Consider the following 15,356-nt stretch of genomic DNA (forward strand, 5'->3'; position numbering starts at 1 on the left):
CATTTGGCATTTAGCCCGGAGGGAAAGCTGGGGGGTATTTGGCTCAGAAATAACATTTGGCATTTAGCCTAAAATTTTAACATGGGTTAGAGAGTGTTTGGGGGGGGTAATTTGGCTTTTAGCCCAGATTTGGAGATGGTCTTATGGGCTCAAAACTTGTTTTGGGGGTCCATATCTTTTTTTCCTGCATTTTTTTTGTAACTGGACCTCTTTTCTTTGTAATGTGGTGTGCTGTTAGTAAAAAATTTATTTTTTTATAAAGGAAAGCGTATTATTCATGATAATTACTGTTACTTATCCATGAATACTAGTTTCAAGTAACTTTTTCATACGATGGTTGGTTATAAATATATATGAATCACACATTCATTCATACAATAATTGAATGTGGTGCAGAAGGGAAGATAATAATGGTAAAAGCAATCAATGGTTCAAATTTTTGAGTAAGATAGTAATGCATCACGTCGTGTTAACAATTTAGAATTCATGTAATAATACGTGTTATAACTATTACTAATATATATACATAAATTTGTCCTTGATCCATGTCATATTATAACTATTTGACATGGCTTGCTAGTGCTGCTATTATAGTGGACTCGTGAAGTCTATAAAGTATGGTGGAGTGCTGGCTTAGGCATTAGTGAGAGCTTGACCCACCTAATTCATCGACATTCTCTTTCTTTTCTTTTTCCTCCATCTTTTTAATTTCTCTTTGCCTTTCCGAGACATTTACGAGTGACAAAAAGGTAAAAATGAACGACTTTTGCCTCGTCGTGTACAAGGGGAGATGCAAACTTTGAGTTTTGTTGACGAGCTGCGTTTTTGGCAAAAATGAACAATTTTTGACTCGTGCTTGGTCTTCCTCAAGGAATTGTGTGTAACATTCATGATGATCTGTAGCGGTTTTGGTTTTTTGTTGGTTGGGTTCGTGGCAATGGCCATGCATGTGCACCACTAGTTCTGATGCATGTTTCTTGTTGTTGTGACCTGAATTAGTGAATCAATTTCCAAACCTCTGTCATCAATTTCAAACTTAAGCCATCAATTTCAATTCCCCTTTCCCATCCTCCACATCCATGGTTTTATTCCTTCCTTCTCCTACCCATCCCAACTGGCTCCGGGTTTCCTCGACCCCACATATTTGCGGATCTTCAGCCACTCTCCTTCATCACGTTTTGACGCGATTCTCTCGGGAAGTGCATACCTTTCTAAGAGGATTTTTGTCAATCTAACCACTTCACTTAATGAGGATATTGACATATTTTTCACAGAATGATCAAAATGTTTACGGTGGACAAACTCAAAGACCACTTTCATCAATTTTCATTATCAGAGAACAGAGTGAAGAGTTATGCCAATTTCATGAAACATTTTAGTGAAAAAGCCTAGAACAAAATAAACCTAGGATCCCCCATAGCCACTAATAATTCAATATGCCAATCCCCTTGTTCACACCACCACCTCCCATGGATCAGGAAATGCGTTTTGCTTTGATTCGGGTGTTCACACCGCCATCTCACATGAATTTGTCCTGGGCGGCTTCATCGCCTTCGGTGACCTTTTTGTTGGCGGGTCATCTTTCCCTAGCTTTTCTTTGGTTTGTGGTTGTTGTTTTGATCTACATGGTGCTTTGTGGAGGTTGTTGGAGTCGTCTTTTCCATCATTTTTCAGGATTTGGTTGGCTGTTTGAAATTCTGTTTCTCGACAATTCAAGTAGGATTGTAGGGTCTTTGTTTGGTTTTTCTGTTTTGGGGGTCCATATCTTTTTTTCCTGCTCTTTTTTTTTTTTTGTAACTTGACGTCTTTTCTTCGTAATTTGGTGTGCTGTTAGTAATAAATTTACCTTTTATAAAGGAAAACGTATTATTCATGATAATTATTGTTACTTTTCCATGAATACTAGTTTTCAAATAACTTTTTCATACCTTGGTTTGGAGTTTAAAAACTCTAAAATCTCACTTTTTGTGTTTTTAGAAGTAGTCTAATTTTCAAGTTAGTTTTGAATTCAGTTTTTGGAAAAGTCATACCAAATAAGTATTCAAGTTGTAAAACTTAAAAAATATTTTTGGGTCTAAAAAGTTGGATTCAAGTTGAATACCAAACAAGCCCTTAATAACTCAACTAAAATTTTGTAAATATTTCAACAAGATTAATATATATACTGAATTTTCAACTTGGAAAAGGGTGTGAGAGGGTATGTGCCCCCTCTACTTATACTTTCACAAGCTCTAAATACATGACAATATTCCGAATACACCTCAAAATTATTCTCGACATGCATATGCAACATTACTTAATATCTTTTTTTGGTTGTGAAACCAATATTTATTTTATCAAAGTACGATTACGATTGTAAGCTGGGATAATTCTTATTGAATTGAAATAACAATTATGACTATTAAATAGCCTTACATCAAAACAGGAATTGGAATAACAGCCCAATATTTTACGGGACCTAGAATCGTGGTAAGTGACGAAGTCAAAAACAGAAAACAAACTTGTCCCTCAAGTATCGAAGGGTTATTAGCACGACCTGAAATAAAACCCTAAAACAAGGAACCCTATCAACTAGGAAATCCCAACAACTTCAACAATAAATCATTGGCAACCAGCAGGGGCAAATCCAACCTTTCCACCAGCAACGTCATACACTACCTGCAACCTCTTCTGTTGAACGTTCCCAATAATCCCAACATTCCTATCATCTTTGTTTCCGGCAAACGCCAAGCAAAACTGCGAAGCACTCTGCGGGACTACTATCCCCGTTGCGTCCACATCTACCGTAACCCCATTGCCAAACACAAACCCTATCGTTGGAAAGGTTATCGTTTTGAATCCACTGAAGTCGTAACACGTGTCCAGCAGGGAAGAAATCGACTTAGCAGTTGGGTACCTCTTCATCGCTTCTCGAAATGCGTCCCGCAGCGCTGTGTACGCTGTGGCTGGGAGGCGCGTGATGACCGTCCCCGAGTCGATGATTGTCCCCGAAGTCGAAAATACTGAAGCCGAAATTGGCAATTGACTCCCACCGATGTTGATGCCGACCAGTCCGAGGCTGTAATACGACGCGCCTTGAGATAATGTGGTGAGCGGCGTGAACTTGACGGCGTTACCTGAACGTCTGTTGTCGGAGTTGCCCAAGCTGAGGTAACCGGTGGAGCTTGAAGTTGAAGGGAGGCAGTAGGAGAAGAATCTGTTGTACTTCTGAGCGGTTTGTTCAACAAAGGAGATCTTACTTCGACCGAGACCGAGCAAACCGGCGATGCCCCTAAATAAGCCTTGGTTATTCTGGCCGCAGCCGAAGACGAAACCAGTAAAAACATCTGTTGAAGTCAAAGTTAACTTCTCGCTGGCAAAGAAGCCGATTGTGAAGGAGCGGTCTCCATACTGTTGGCCGTAAACACAGGTGGAGGCGGAACAACCGCTGGGGACACCGGAGGCTGCAAGTTGAGAACACGCGGGGGAGTTGCAGGAGATGTTGGAGTAAGAGGTAGAGAGAGAAGGGTCGAAGATGGGATCTTTCTGTTTGTAACAAGATACAGAACATGGTCGGCACTGTGTCCAAGTGAGACTGCTGCCGGTGTCGAATACAAGCGAGAGTTGCTTCTGGGGCGAGCCCAAGCCGACACTGACGATGTAGTTTCCAGAACCAAGTACGCTGGCAGACTGGGCGGGAATCACGGTGGCTTCTGATTGTGCAAGTGGGTCGGGGATTCTGTAATTACGGTTTGAGTCGTTGAAATGGGAGTGGATTGAGTTGACTCGGGCTTCGTCTTGCTTGAGGATTTGCATGTGATATTCATCTTGATCGGAAGGGTTACTGTTTGATTTGATTTGGTGGACTTGGTTGCATGGGCCATATTTGTGGACCACTTTCAGTACGGATGCCGCCTTATTGTCATAACCTGAATTGAGAAATGTATAGGTTTGTCATTACATACAATTTTTTTTAACAAATGATATTATCTGCATACTTACATGGTGCCAATTACTTTTATGAAGTACAATATATATATATATATATATATATATATATATATATATATATATATATAAGTGTGTGTGTGTGGTGACACGAGTTGTTTTTACACATGCTTTTATGGAGCCCATTCGTAATGTATTTCAATGATCTGAACTGTTTATCTTTTATGTTTCCTCTCAAAGATCTTGTTTGCCAAAAATGACCTAGATCTAAAATCATATGACCGTTGGATTAACGATTTAGGTTTTTTTTTTTTTTTTTGTAAAACCATATTCGTCAATTTTCTTCACTAAAAGATAGACGGTTCAGATCGTTAAAATACATGACGAAATGGGTACAAAATTAAAAATAGAAACATATGATACAAATTTTACCCATAAATATAAACATACCAAATGTAACACTTATGACACTAAATAGATTTATTTGGAAAATTAAACTTAAATATGCTGACATGTAAATATTTCATTACTAAAATACTGACATAGATAAAAATAAAAATAAAATAACTGACATAGATAAAAATAAAAATAAAATAAAATAAGATTTCAATCGATGGAATAGAAAAATGAGGGATTTAAACCTAATTTTTCTATTAAAATATTTCCATGCACTTGGCACTCATTCAACACGATGCATGCAATGATCCATATATAAAGCAAGTAGAATACGCTTCATTGAGATTGAAAAGACAACATATGCGTGCATGGATAGAGGAGTTAGCTAGAGAGAGATATGGGATCGACCATTGGTGGAGGGTCTGCAGGTGTTTGCTGGTAGAAGAGAGATGACTTCAACTGTGTAAGTACGTGAAGGGAGGTTTGTTTTTGTATCTCTTACTGCCAAAGAGCAGATAATTAGGCATAGAAATGCTGATAAACCAATGGAAAATCTAAGGAAGAAGGAGGTGCTAGAAATGGGAGTCGCCATGATAGCAGATTAGCAAGTCTTCTTGCTATTTCCTCTAGATTATGTTGCTCCTGTAAGCATACGATCTCAACCTTATATACTAATTGGAAATTGGAAGACATGCAGGGATGGCCACCGTGTTGTCGGGTTTAATTATTTTTCTATTGAAAAGTACATTGATCAATTGGTAATTACCTACCACCACTCAACTCGTCAAAGTCCATAGAGACCATATATACACCAACGTTCTCAACACGTTCAAGTCCACCATATTACTTCGTTGCATTCCTCAAGGGAATGTTAGAGAATATTACTCGAGTTCATCCGATTGTGATTAAGAAATATCGTTAAACAAATGTTATTGACATGCCCCAACTTCGATATCCCCAAATACCAGAATGGACACGTGCTGGTCGACACTCGAGGATGACGAAGCCATAATGATACGCATGCAAGTTATAAAAGAAGAACGAATGTAAATAAAAATAGGTAAATTTAAAAATATAATTTAATATGGAAATGCAGGAACATGTTCAGAGTATATATCTAATCAAGAATAATGTGAAAGAATTATTATAAAAAGGTACAAATAAAGGAATGGGTTCTACGCTGAGAAGACTCGAAGATACCCATGCGAAAGTGCCCTGACGCCAGAATCGTACGCCTCGATTCTAAATCCTAAAGGGAGAGTAAACAAAGGGTGAGTGGACCAAAGTTTATAATGCTAATACTAATAATAGTAAACCATTTTCTTTCTGAACATATTAACCCAGTGTTCTGAAAACTCAAATAGTACTACATAATAGGTTTTATGAAAACTCTAGCATGTCATGAAAACGTTCATAAAACATGTACGTATAAACCAGTGCTCAGTAATGGTATCATAGTCACCCGAAGTCAAATCCATAAAACCTTCAAAAATCCAAAATAGTAAAGTACTCAACTAGGGGTATCATAGTCACTCAAAGACATAACCATCACCTGAAGGTGAAGCTGTAAGAAATATAACATAACACACCGACACTAGCCGTGGCTAGTGAAGCTGTCTGACACTGGTTTCGCCAATGATGGTGGGATTATGTCCTAAATATCCTCAACTGTGTCTTATGGCCTTAGGCGACTACATATGCGTGTTGTGTGTATGTGCTGTTTGATAACCCATTAGATAAGCACAAAAAATGTATCTCAAAATCTCATAACAAATCACCGGAGCTAAAATACTCAAAGCATCAATTCATAAACCATGATAATTCATATCGTTTCATAAAATGTAAATTCAATAAATCGTAAATAAATCATAAAACATAAAATCATGAAATCATGCTTTTCGTGAATGCAACCCTAATATTTTATAAAACATGCAAATTAAGAAGACACTCACAAATGTTCTGTTGCTGGGGAGTTGCTCGAACTAGAAAGGACGGGGCCACTTCCAACCGACACACCTAAATACAAATAGAGAGCATTTAATAAAATTCTACTAAAACAATAGAATTTGGAAGAACAGACAGCGGATTCGGATTTGGCATGTTGAAAAACCTAAGGAAGGACCTCGGGTTCCCCTACGTGCCGCCACTGAGCGGCGACTCGAAATGCCACCTGCCACCGCACACGTCGCCATGAAGCAATGGCCTGGAAGGCCACGTGCCATCGCACTCGTAGCCACGTGCCGAGATGGTCGCCGAAAAATTCGCCTACATCGCCATGGACGGTGGCGGAGCACAGTACCTCTGACGGAGGCATCTGTGCTCCACACACCGACTATGGCAATCCTCCACGGGCACCCACGCGTGGCCTACGCTTCAACTAAGGAATCTAGGAATTGGGTCTAGGTCGGGTTGGATCTGGGCTTTAGGTTTCTGGGTCGGGTCTGATCCGGGTCGAATCTGGGCTTTGGGTTACTGGGTTGGATCTGGGCTAGGGTTAATGGGCCAAATGTTTGGGTTGCATGGCCCAAATTTTGGGGTCGGGTTATCGGTTGCAGGTAAAGTTTGACCTGATTTCAGGTCGTGGGTTAACCAGATTCCACAAAGAAGAAAGCCGGAGCTTGGAAAGCTCCGATCATCCCCAAGACTCAACTGAAACTAGTCATTCAATATACCAAATTGAAGTCCAAAGAACAAGGAGTTGGAATATACCTTTGGTTTCCTCGACCGTGGCCGGAGTTGGCCGGAAAATGGCTTGGAAGTTCAAGTTCTCGCCGGAAAACTAGGGAAGTCTCCCCGAGCTGATTTCATGTTTAAACCTTCACCAAAATCATTTTTATTCAACCATTGAATACTTTAGACCACGTGGGAAGAACATCAAAGGGTGGTTCATGACTTATCTTTGTCGAGGACATCGATAACTCATCGGGAAAGGTTTGCACAGTAAAAGCACTTGCTGTGCAGTGGAAGAGAGTGAGGAGAATGGGGTGATCTCGTCTTGTGCTTGCTGGAGTGCTGAAGTGGGATAGTGGTTAAGGTCCAAATGTATGTGGGTGTGAGTGTGTGAGGGTGTGCTCGGCAATGGAGAAGGAAAAAGTTGCAAAGATGGGGGAGAGACAAGGAGAGAAAGAGAGAGTTCTAGAGAGTTCTATAGAGTCATTGGGAAGAGAAATGAGAGAAAAAAGAGGGAAAAGAAAGAGAGGGCCGGGAGACAACAAAAGAGGGGTGGGCCCCACTGGTACACCAACCAAAGTGAGAAAATTTGAAATGAGAAAATATCTCGCGGGACATAAAATTACCAAAATGCCCTTACTGTTCCAAATTTTGTAAAATTCACGTTTTAGCTCCAAATTCAATTCCACTTGACCCCATGCGTTCATAGTGACAAGTGCTATAAGGATATGCCAAAGAAACGAATCTCACATTACTCGACAAGGCGGTTAACAAAAGTCAACGTTTTTCACCTCGGATGGCATTTTCGTAAATTCACGATTCAAATTTATAAAAACCCTAAAATTGGGGACTAGTTATCACAGTTATAATTGAAATTGTTTATTTTTTAACTAAAATTTTTGCTACATTGAAGAGTTTCAAACAATAAATCTAAATTACTCTTACCTATAAACCTAGACCTGCCCACACCACTAGTTTTCTTAATCATAGTTTAAATATTTATCATCTCTAAAAAAAAAAAAATAATAAGAGAACATTTGTAGTGCACAATGAAATTTTTGAAGTGCTAAATTAGCACTCATTTATTATTTCAACCACGTTTTAATATTAATAAAATTAGTAGATGGCGCTTTATTGTGTAGAGGTGGGTTAGAAAAACCAAAAATCGAAAAAAAAGGATTGAAAACCGAACTGTAACCGAAAAAAATTGAACCAAAAGCACAAAACCGAATCGAACCCCCATAGCCACTAATTATTCAATATGCCAATCCCTTTGTTCACACCACCACCTCCCATGGATCAGGAAATGCGTTTGCTCCGACTCAGGTGTTCGCACCGCCACCTCCCATGAATTTGTCCTCGGTGGCTTTGTTGCCTCCAGTGACCTTTTTGTTGGTGGGTCATCTTTCACTAGCTTTCTTTGGTTTGTGGTTGCTGTTTTGATCTACATGGTGCTTTGTGGAGGTTGTTGGAGTCGTCTTTTTCATCATTTTTGCGGATTTGGTTGGCTGTTTGGAATTCTATTTCTCGGCAATGCTTTGCTTCTACTGCAGCAGTTCAAGAAGGATTGTAGTGTCTTTGTTTGGTTTTTCTGTTCTGGGCTCAAAACTTTGTTTTGGGGTTCCATATCTTTTTTTCCTGCTTTTTTTTTTTTGTAACTAGATGTCTTTTCTTCGTAATTTGGTGTGCTGTTAGTAATAAATTTACCTTTTATAAAGGAAAACGTATTATTCATGATAATTACTGTTACTTATCATTAATACTAGTTTCAAGTAACTTTTCCATACCATGGTTGGTTATAAATATATATGAATCACACATTCATTCATACAATAATTGAATGTGGTGCAAAAGGGAAGTTAATAATGGTAAAGGCAATCAATGGTTCAAATTTTTGAGTGAGATAGTAATGCGTCACGTCGTGTTAACAGTTTAGAATTCATGTAATAATACGTGTTATAACTATTACTAATATATATACATAAATTTGTCCTTGATCCATGTCATATTATAACTATTCGACATGGCTTGCTAGTGCTGCTATTATGGTGGACTCTTGAAGTCTATAAAGCATGGTGGAGTGCTGGCTTAGGCATTAGTGAGAGCTTGACCCACCTAATTCATCGACATTTTCTTTCTTTTCTTTTTCCTCCATCTTTTTAATTTCTCTTTGCCTTTCCGAGACATTTACGAGTGACAAAAAGGTAAAAATGAACGACTTTTGCCTCGTCGTGTACAAGGGGAGATGCAAAGTTTGAGTTTTGTTGACCAGCTGCGTTTTTGGTAAAAATTAACGACTTTTGACTCGTGCTTGGTCTTCCTCGAAGAATTGTGTGTAACATTCATGATGATCTGTAGCGGTTTTGGTTTTGTTGGTTGGGTTCGTGGCAATGGCCATGCATGTGCACTACTAGTTCTGATGCATGTTTCTTGTTGTTGTGACCTGAATTAGTGAATCAATTTCCAAACCTCTGTCATCAATTTCAAAACTTAAGCCATCAATTTCAATTCCCGTTTCCCATCCTCCACATCCATAGTTTTATTCCTTACTTCTCCTACCCTTCCCAAGTGGCTCCGGGTTTCCTCGACCCCACATATTTGCAGATCTTCAGTCACTCTCCTTCATCGCGTTTTGACGTGATTCTCTCGGGAAGTGCATACCTTTCTAAGAGGATTTTTGTCAAACTAACCACTTCACTTAATAAGGATATTGACATATTTTTCACAGAATGATCAAAATGTTTACGGTGGACAAACTCAAAGACCACTTTCATCAATTTTCATTATCAGAGAACAAAGTGAAGAGTTATGCCAATTTCATGAAACATTTTAGTGAAAAAGCCTAGAACAAAATAAACCTAGGATCCCCCATAGCCACTAATTATTCAATATGCCAATCCCTTTGTTCACACCACCACCTCCCATGGATCAGGAAATGCTTTTTGCTTCGACTCGGGTGTTCACACCGCCATCTCCCATGAATTTGTCCTGGGCAGCTTCGTTGCCTCCGGTGACCTTGTTGTTGGTGGGTCATCTTTCACTAGCTTTCTTTGGTTTGTGGTTGTTGTTTTGATCTACATGTTGCTTTGTGGAGGTTGTTGGAGTCGTCTTTTCCATCATTTTTCAGGATTTGGTTGGTTGTTTGGAATTCTGTTTCTCGGCAATGCTTTGCTTCTGCAGTAGCAGTTCAAGCAGAATTGTAGGGTCTTTGTTTGGTTTTTCTGTTCTGGGCTCAAAACTTTGTTTTGGGGGTCCATATCTTTTTTTCCTGCTTTTTTTTTGTAATAACTAGACGTCTTTTCTTCGTAATTTGGTGTACTGTTAGTAATAAATTTACCTTTTATAAAGAAAAACGTATTATTCATGATAATTACTGTTAATTATCCATGAATACTAGTTTTAAATAACTTTTTCATACCTTGGTTGGTTATAAATATATATGAATCACACATTTATTCATACAATAATTGAATGTGGTGCAAAAGGGAAGTTAATAATGGTAAAGGTAATCAATGGTTCAAATTTTTGAGTGAGATAGTAATGCGTTACGTCGTATTAACAGTTTAGAATTCATGTAATAATACGTGTTATAACTATTAATAATATTTATACATAAATTTGTCATTGATGAATGTCATATTATAGCTATTTGACATGGCTTGCTAGTAGGGGTGGGTTCAAAAAACCGAAAACCGAAAAAAACCGAAACCGAACCGAACCAAATTCTTTTGGTTCAATTCGGTTTTAGTGATCTAGAAACCGAACCAAACCGAACCGAACCGAATTAATTAAATTGATTTTTTTATTTAATTATTTGTTTTGGGTATTATTTTCTAAACCCAATTTGTAAGTTAAAATGTGCTAAACCCAATGTGTTGCCAAACTTTAAGCTCAAAATATTAAAAAAAGGCCTATAAAAACTCTAAACCCTAACCTATTATTTCTCTCCCATATAAGGTTCTGGAACCAAACCTCCTCCTGAAGTACCTACATCCATCTCCATAGCACTATCTACTTCTGCCCCAACTTTCTTTTCCAAATCTACTCTCATATAACATGTAACAGAATCCATAAACATTTATTTCGGGTAGATTACTTGCGTAATTTGTGATGAAAAAGAATCCAACACACACTAAATAAATCCACCCACGCATTACTTTTACTAATCAAGTTGTCAACATGCAGTTACAAGCAAACAACCCTGATCTTTGAACAACATCATACAATTTAACTTTTCTAAGTCATTTGTATGATTTTTGTGTTGTGAGGTTGTTAGTTTGGACTTTGGAAGACTTGATTGATGATTTTAGTTCAACTTTAAATGTTTATTTTCATTGTCTTTGATTCTAGTTCGAATACTTATGTTATGATTGTGTTGGAGATGTTAAAATTTTAAATTTCAATGTTTTTCATTTTTTGAAAAAAAAAACAAAACAAAAAACCGAAACCGAACCGAAAAAAACGGAAAAAAAAAAAGAACCGAACCGAACCGAAATTTCGGTTTGGTTTCGGTTTGGCAAAAAACCGAACCGATTTGAACCGAACCCACCCCTACTTGCTAGTGCTGCTATTATAATGCTTACTACATAATGATGTCAGTAGAGGACATCCATGCATGCTGGAACTGCAGGAATATGGAATCGTGAATTTTAATTCAAGTGGTAATTAGCAAGTCAATAGCGGTCCACTCTAACTTTGACATTTAAGTCGTTGTCTTACGCTAATTACTAAAATGAGTTTAATTAGGTCTGTCTTATCAGTTCAAACAACCCAAAAAATTCCAAACCCAAAAGAAAAATCAAACCAATACTTGACAAATCAAACCAATACTTGTGTAGTATTTTGCAGACAGAGACAGATTTGGAAAAGATATGTATGGCTGAGAGAAAGCAATTCCTGTCAAATATCGTTGATCAAGTTTTCCAAGCTAGAAACTACGTAGCACGTACGCTTATTTCCTGGTTGCACATTTAGATGTCCCTTTTACAAGTCAATACTAATTAAGTCATCACCTCGATTACAAAATCATATATTTGGGCAACGACTCATACTCTAAACATCATACTAGTAATCACTTTGAACCTCATGCCATACGCTATACGTATTATATGTCACATAATTGGTATTAAAATGGGAAGCCCACGATTTTACCGGACCTAGAATCGTGGTAAGTGACTAAATCAAAACAGAAAACAAACTTGTCCCTCAAGTATAGGAGGGTTATTAGCACGACCTGAAATAAAACCCTAAAAACAAGGAACCCTATCAACTAGGAAATCCCAACAACTTCAACAATAAATCATTGGCAACCAGCAGGTGCAAATCCAACCTTTCCACCAGCAACGTCATACACTACCTGCAACCTCTTCTGTTGAACGTTCCCAATAATCCCAACACTACTATCATCTTTGTTTCCGGCAAACGCCAAGCAAAACTGCGAAGCACTCTGCTGGAATAATATTCCTGTTGCGTCCACGTCTACCGTAACCCCATTGCCAAACACAAACCCTATCGTTGGAAAGGTTATCGTTTTGAATCCACTGAAGTCGTAACACGTGTCCAGCAGGGAAGAAATCGACTTAGCAGTTGGGTATCTCTTCATCACTTCTCGAAATGCGTCCCGCAGCGCTGTGTACGCTGTGGCTGGGAGGCGAGTGATGACCGTCCCCGAGTCGATGATTGTCCCCGAAGTCGAAAATACTGAAGCCGAAATTGGCAGTTGACTCCCACCGATGTTGATGCCGACCAGTCCGAGGCTGTAATACGACGCGCCTTGAGATAATGTGGTGAGCGGCGTGAACTTGACGGCGTTACCTGAACGTCTGTTGTCGGAGTTACCTAAACTGAGGTAACCAGTGGAGCTTGAAGTGGAAGGGAGGCAGTAGGAGAAGAATCTCTTGTACTTCTGAGCGGTTTGTTCAACAAGGGAGATCTTGCTTCGACCGAGACCGAGCAAACCGGCGATGCCCCTAAATAAGCCTTGGTTATTCTGGCCGCAGCCGAAGACGAAACCAGTAAAAACATCTGTTGAAGTCAAAGTTAACTTCTCGCTGGCAAAGAAGCCGATTGTGAAGGAGCGGTCTCCATACTGTTGGCCGTAAACACAGGTGGAGGCGGAACAACCGCTAGCGACACCGGAGGCTGCAAGTTGAGAACACGCGGGGGAGTTGCAGGAGATGTTGGAGTAAGAGGTAGAGAGAGAAGGGTCGAAGATGGGATCTTTCTGTTTGTAACAAGATACAGAACATGGTCGGCACTGTGTCCAAGTGAGACTGCTGCCGGTGTCGAATACAAGCGAGAGTTGCTTCTGGGGCGAGCCCAAGCCGACACTGACGATGTAGTTTCCAGAACCAAGTACGCTGGCAGACTGGGCGGGAATCACAGTGGCGTCTGATTGTGCAAGTGGGTCGGGGATTCTGTAATTACGGCTTGAGTCGTTGAAATGGGAGTGGATTGAGTTGACTCGGGCTTCGTCTTGCTTGAGGATTTGTTGTATGTGATATTCATCTTGATCGGAAGGGTTACTGTTTGATTTGACTTGGTGGACTTGGTTGCATGGGCCGTATTTGTGGACCACCTTCAGTCCGGATGCGTCATGACCTGAATTGAGAAATGTATAGGTTTGTCATTACATACAATTTTTTTTAACAAACGATATTATCTACATACTTATTTGGTCCCAATTACTTTTATGAAGTACAATATATATATGGTAACACGAGTTGTTTTTACACATGCTTTTATGGAGCCCATTCGTAATGTATTTTAATTATCTGAACTGTTTATCTTTTATGTCTCCCCTCAAAGATCTTGTCTGCCAAAAATGACCCAGATCTAAAATCATATGACCGTTGGATTAACGATTTAGGTTTTTTTTTTTTTTTTTTTGTAAAACCGTATTCGTCAATTTTTTTCATTAAAAGATAAACTGTTTCGTTAAAATACATGACGGAATGGGTACAAAATTAAAAATAGAAACATATGATACAAATTTTACCCATAAACATACCAAATGTAACACATTTATGACACTAAATAGATTTATTTGAAAAATTAAACTTAAATATGCTGACATGTAAATATTTCATTACTAAAATACTGACATGGATAAAAATAAAAATAAAAACGTGATAAAAAAATAAAATAAAATAAGATTTCAATCGATGGAATAGAAAAATGAGGGATTAAAACCTAATTTTTCTATTAAAATATTTCCATGCACTTGGCACTCATTCAACACGATGCATGCAATGATCCATATATAAAGCAAGTAGAATATGCTTCATTGAGATTGAAAAGACAACATATGCGTGCAGGGATAGAGGAGTTAGCTAGAGAGAGATATGGGATCGACCATTGGTGGAGGGTCTGCAGGCGTTTGCTGGTAGAAGAGAGATGACTTCAACTGTGTAAGTACGTGAAAGGAGGTTGGTTTTTGTATCTCTTACTGCCAAAGAGCAGATAATTAGGCATAGAAATGCTGATAAACCAATGGAAAATCTAAGGGAGGAGGAGGAGCTAGAAATGGGAGTTGCCATGGATAGCAGATTAGCAAGTCTTCTTGCTATTTCCTCTAGATTATGTTGCTCCTGTAAGCATACGATCTCAACCTTATATGCTAATTGGAAATTTGGAAGACATGCAGGGATGGCGCCTGTGTTATCGGGTTTAATTATTTTTCTGTTGAAAAGTACATAGCATCAATTGGTAATTACCCACCACCATTCAACTCGTCAAAGTCCATGGAGACCATATATACACCAACGTTCTCAACACGTTCAAGTCCACTATAATACTTCGTTGCATTCCTCAAAGGAATATTAGAGAATATTACTCGAGTTCATCCGATTGTGATTAAGAAATCTCGTTAAACAAGTGTTATAATTGAAATTGTTTATTTTTTAATTAAAATTTTTGCTACATTGATGAGTTTCAAACAATAAATCTAAATTACTCCTACCTATCAACCTAGGCCTGCCCACACCATTAGTTTTCTTAATCATAGTTTAAATATGTATCATCTCTACCAAAAAAAATATAATAATAAGAGAATATTTGTAGTGTACAATAAAATTTTTGAAGTGCTAAATTAACACTCGTTCATCATTTCAACCAATTTTTAATATTAATAGAAGTCGTAGATGGTGCTTTACTGCGTAAGGGTGGGTTGGAAAAAAAAAAAAAAAAAAAAAAAAAGGGACTGAAAACTGACCCATAACCGAATAAATTATAAATTAGTATTTTTTTATTTAAATTAAATTATATGTTAACATCTTCGAAGCCCAATTCCAAACATTAGTTAGTTTCAGCACAATCTACGGAAGCCCAACTTCAAGCCGAAAACATATCAATATTATAATTGT

The 15,356-nt window shown here is 38.3% G+C and overlaps 2 protein-coding genes and 1 long non-coding RNA gene across 4 annotated transcripts; 1 reads left to right on the plus strand and 2 right to left on the minus strand.

The window, feature by feature from the left end:
- Positions 1-2,347: 2,347 nt before the first annotated feature.
- LOC126632558 (aspartyl protease family protein At5g10770-like) lies at positions 2,348-14,562 on the minus strand. 2 transcript variants are annotated; one of them, XM_050302982.1, is made up of 3 exons: positions 14,509-14,562; positions 4,732-4,892; positions 2,348-3,908 (listed from the first exon to the last, which is right to left on the minus strand). In XM_050302982.1, exons 1-3 carry the CDS (start codon positions 14,529-14,531, stop codon positions 2,602-2,604), a joined length of 1,491 nt encoding a protein of 496 aa, XP_050158939.1. In that variant the 5' UTR covers positions 14,532-14,562; the 3' UTR covers positions 2,348-2,601. The 2 variants fall into 2 exon arrangements, with proteins under 2 accessions (XP_050158939.1, XP_050158938.1); XM_050302981.1 differs by lacking the exon at positions 14,509-14,562 and having other exon boundaries at positions 4,732-4,970.
- Positions 4,748-14,683, plus strand: LOC126632569 (uncharacterized). Its single transcript, XR_007626741.1, has 2 exons — positions 4,748-4,892; positions 14,509-14,683. It is a non-coding gene; the product is annotated as an uncharacterized LOC126632569 (long non-coding RNA).
- LOC126632559 (aspartyl protease family protein At5g10770-like) lies at positions 12,065-14,531 on the minus strand. The gene is made up of 2 exons (XM_050302983.1): positions 14,348-14,531; positions 12,065-13,593 (listed from the first exon to the last, which is right to left on the minus strand). The coding sequence occupies exons 1-2, from the start codon at positions 14,529-14,531 to the stop codon at positions 12,293-12,295; spliced, it is 1,485 nt and encodes a 494-aa protein (XP_050158940.1). The 3' UTR covers positions 12,065-12,292.
- Positions 14,684-15,356: the final 673 nt, after the last annotated feature.

This window comes from Malus sylvestris, chromosome 8, assembly GCF_916048215.2.
Source record: "Malus sylvestris chromosome 8, drMalSylv7.2, whole genome shotgun sequence".
Classification (NCBI taxonomy): Eukaryota; Viridiplantae; Streptophyta; class Magnoliopsida; order Rosales; family Rosaceae; genus Malus; species Malus sylvestris.